Source organism: Rhincodon typus, unplaced genomic scaffold (assembly GCF_021869965.1).
Source record: "Rhincodon typus isolate 14 unplaced genomic scaffold, sRhiTyp1.1 hic_rhity00003398, whole genome shotgun sequence".
Taxonomy (NCBI): Eukaryota; Metazoa; Chordata; class Chondrichthyes; order Orectolobiformes; family Rhincodontidae; genus Rhincodon; species Rhincodon typus.
In genome coordinates, this window is record NW_025969036.1 from 13812 (window position 1) to 17765 (window position 3954).

At 52.2% G+C, this 3954-nt stretch overlaps 1 protein-coding gene across 1 annotated transcript in view; it reads right to left on the minus strand.

Annotated features, from left to right (window-relative positions):
• Nucleotides 1-3890, minus strand: part of LOC109918759 (COMM domain-containing protein 10) — a gene marked incomplete at its 3' end in the record, with an annotated part of 14930 nt that extends 11040 nt beyond the window's left edge. The window contains exon 1 of the mRNA XM_048593653.1: nt 3856-3890. Within this exon, the coding sequence (XP_048449610.1) occupies nt 3856-3875 (20 nt within the window). The remainder of the gene's footprint in view (nt 1-3855) is intronic.
• Nucleotides 3891-3954: the final 64 nt, after the last annotated feature.

Consider the following 3954-nt stretch of genomic DNA (forward strand, 5'->3'; position numbering starts at 1 on the left):
GGATGGAGCCAGTAAAGATGAGTGTAGGTGGGGAGTTAGGGAGGGGACAGGTCAAGGGGGCGGGATGAGGTTAGTAGGTAGGAGATGGGGGTGGGGCTTGATGTGGGAGGAGGAGATAGGTGGGAGGAAGGGACGAGCTGGGCTGGTTTTGGGATGCGGTAGGGGGAGGGGAGATTTTGAAGCTTGTGAAGTCCACATTGATACCATTGGGCTGCAGGGTTCCCAAGCGGAATATGAGGTGCTGTTCCTGCAACCTTCGGGTAGCATCGTTGTGGCACTGCAGGAGGCCCAGGATGGACATGTCGTCTGAGGAATGGGAGGGGGAGTTGAAATGGTTCGCGACTGGGAGGTGCAGTTGTTTAGTGCAAACCAAGCGTAGGTGTTCTGCAAAGCGGTCCCCAAGCCTCCGCTTGGTTTCCCCAATGTAGAGGAGGCCACAACGGGAACAGCGGATGCAGTATACCACATTAGCAGATGTGCAGGTGAACATCTGCTTGATGTGGAAAGTCTTCTTGGCGCCTGGGATGGGGGTGAGGGAGGAGGTACGGGGGCAGGTGTAGCACTTCCTGCGGTTGCAGGGAGCAGTGCCGGGTGTGGTGGGGCTGGAGGGGAGTGTGGGGCGGACAAGGGAGTCACGGAGAGAGTGGTCCCTCCGGAAAGCAGATAAGGGTGGGGAGGGAAAAATGTCTTTGGTGGTGGGGTCGGATTGCAGATGGCGGAAATGTCGGAGGATGATGCGTTGGATCCAGAGGTTGGTGGGCTGGTACGTGAGGACGAGGGGGATTCTGTTTTGGTTGTTATTGCGGGGAAGGGGTGAGAGGGATGAGTTGCGGGAAACACGGTCAAGGGCGTTCTCGACCACTGAGTGGCGGCGGCAGCGGTGGGGGGGCGGGGGTGCAGTTGCGAGGACAAATGAGAACATCTGAGATGTACGGGAGTGGAATGCCTCATCCTGGGATCAGATGCGGTGGAGGCGAAGGACTTGGGAACAGAGGATGGCATTTTTGCAGGAAGGTGGGTGGGAGGAGGTGTATTCTAGGTAGCTGTGGGAGTCGGTGGGCTTGAAATGGATATCGGTTTCTAGGTGGTTGCTGGAGATGGAGACAGAGAGGTCCAGGAAGGAGAGAGAGGTATTAGAGATGGTCCAGGTGAACTTAAGCTTGGGGTGGAAGGTGTTGGTGAAGTGGATGAACTGTTCGAGCTCCTCGTGGGAGCATGAGGCAGTGCCGATACAGTCATCAGTGTAATAGAGGAAGAGGTGGGGTTTAGGGCCAGTGTAGGTACAGAAGACGGATTGTTCCACATAACCTACATAGAGGCAGGCATAGCTTGGGCCCATGCGGGTACCCATGGCCATCCCCTTTGTCTGTAGGAAGTGGGAGGAATTGAAAGAGAAGTTGTTGAGGGTGAGGATGAGTTTGGCTAAGCGGATGAGGGTGTCAGTGGAGGGGGACTGGTTGGGCATGTGGGACAGGAAGAAGCGGAGGGCCTTTGGGCCACCTGAATTGGGAATGCAGGTGTATAGGGACTGGATGTCCATGGTAAAGATGAGGTGTTGGGGACCGGGGAATTGGAAGTTCTGGAGGAGGTGGAGGGCGTGGGTGGTGTCATGGACGTAGGTAGGGAGTTCCTGGACCAAGGGGGAGAAAATGGAGTCCAGATAGGTGGAGATAAGTTCAATGGGGCAGGAGCAGGCGGAGACAATGGGTTGACCAGGCCAGTCAGGTTTGTGGATTTTGGGAAGGAGATAGAAGCAGGCGGTGCGGGGTTGGGGAATGATGAGGTTGGGGGCCGTGGGTGGGAGGTCACCTGAAGCGATGAGGTTGTGGATGGTTTGGGAGATGATGGTTTGGTGGTCAGGGGTGGGGTCATGATCAAGGGGGTGGTAGGAGGTGGTGTCGGAGAGTTGGCGCCTGGCCTCGGCGATGTAGAGGTCAGTGCGCCATACTACAACTGCACCTCCCTTGTCCGCGGGTTTTATGGTGAGGTTGGGATTGGAGCAGAGGGCTGCACGTTCTGTGGGGGAGAGGTTGGAGTGGGTGAGAGGGGTGAAGAGATTGAGGTGATTGATGTCACGACGACAGTTGGAGATGAAGAGGTCGAGGGAAGGTAGAAGGCCTTGGGGTGGTGTCCAGGAGGAGGGGGTGTGTTGGAGGCGGGAGAAGGGGTCAGTAGAGGGAGCGTTAGGCTCACGGTTGAAGAAGCAAGCGCGGAGGCAGAGGCAGCAGAAAAACTGCATTGACTTGATATCCTTAACACCTAATACATTCTGCCCAGAACACTAATCTCCGTTGCCTGCCCCTCCCCACCCCAGCCCCAGACTCAACAGCTCCCATGATGCTGCTTGGCCTGCTGTGTTCATCCAGCCCTGCACCTTGTTGTCTCGGATTCTCCAGCATCTGCAGTTCCTACTATCTCTGATTCAATTTTAACCCCTCTACCAGATGCTGTTCCTGATTCCCCCAACACTTTCCTCACGATGTACCTCACCCACCCCAACCGGACCTGCTCTGTTCGGACCGACCCAACCCAATCCATCATCGGACCCAACCTCACCTTCCTGGACCTAAAGCCCAAAGATTCAGAGAGTCATTGAGTTATACAGCATGGAAACAGGCCCTTCAGTCCAACTCGGCCGCGTGGACAAGATATCCTCAGCTGACCTAGTCCTATTTGCCAGCATTTGGCCCATATCCCTTTAAACCCTGCCTATTCATGTACCCATTCAGATGCCTTTTAAAATATTGTAATTGTACGCGCCTCCACCACATCCTCTGGCAGTTCGTTCTGTACACGCACCACCCTCTGTGTGAAAAAGTTGCCCCTCAGCTCCCTTTTAAACCTTTCCCCTCTCACCTTAAACCTATGTCCTTTACTTTTGAACTCCCCTAACCTTGGCTAGTCACCCTATCCACGTCCCTCATGAATTTATAAACCTCTATCAGGTCATCCTTCAGCCTCAGACTCCAGAGAACAAAAGCCCCAGGCTGCTCAGTCTCTCCCTATTGCTTAAACACTCCAATCCCAGCAACATCCTTGTAAATATTTTTTGAACCCTTTCAAGTTTAACAACATCCTTCCTATAGAAACACCAACTTCCTCATCCGTTGCCAGACACAATTTCACCTGATTACCTTGACCTACCCTAACAACTTAAAATGAGCCTCCTTGCCACTTACCCAACTGGCAATCCTAACACCCTCCACCCCAACTGACACTGCATTCATCTGGCATCTACTTAACTGGCACCCAATTCTTCCAGCACCCTGACAAGTCAATTGGGTTTTGCATTTAACACTTTGACAACAGCTGTCAAAGTGGTTGTCAGGACCTTTAAATATCAGATTACTGCAGCTGACTGTTGTGAAAAGAGGCGAGGCTTGCCTTCCGCTGATCGTTCTGCGGGAGTCCACATTTTCGACGGAGATCTTACCGGAATTTCTTTTCAGAAGGCTAGAACTCCCTTCTTTCGTTGAAAAGAAAGGCCGAAATAACAATCTGCACGAAATTGCCACTCCCCAGAAAAATCTGGCCCATGAAGTTAAATTCCATGTGTTTATTGACAATATCTTACTCTACCCCGCCATCACTTATTCTGATTTTACCCCCTCCATGCTCCCCCACAAATATCAATTTGTTTGTGTAACATTTGATTTTAAATAAAGTACAATTTCTCGATCATGTATTGAGAGGACAGCTTTTGGTGCCCGATAATTTTATAATCCGGCTTCCAGCTCGATCTCCTGCTTCAGGCTAAACCAGTTCACAACCTCAGCATCTAATTCAACAGCCACATGAATTTCCCACCCCAGGACTGAGAAACCATCTTCCAGCTCCATTACCTCAGTCACTCACCCAACTGCTGAATCCTCCATCAGGGTCTAGACCAATGGAAGCTGCTGTGGCTCACTATACCACAAGATTTATTACAGCTCCTCAGAACAGGTTTTAAAA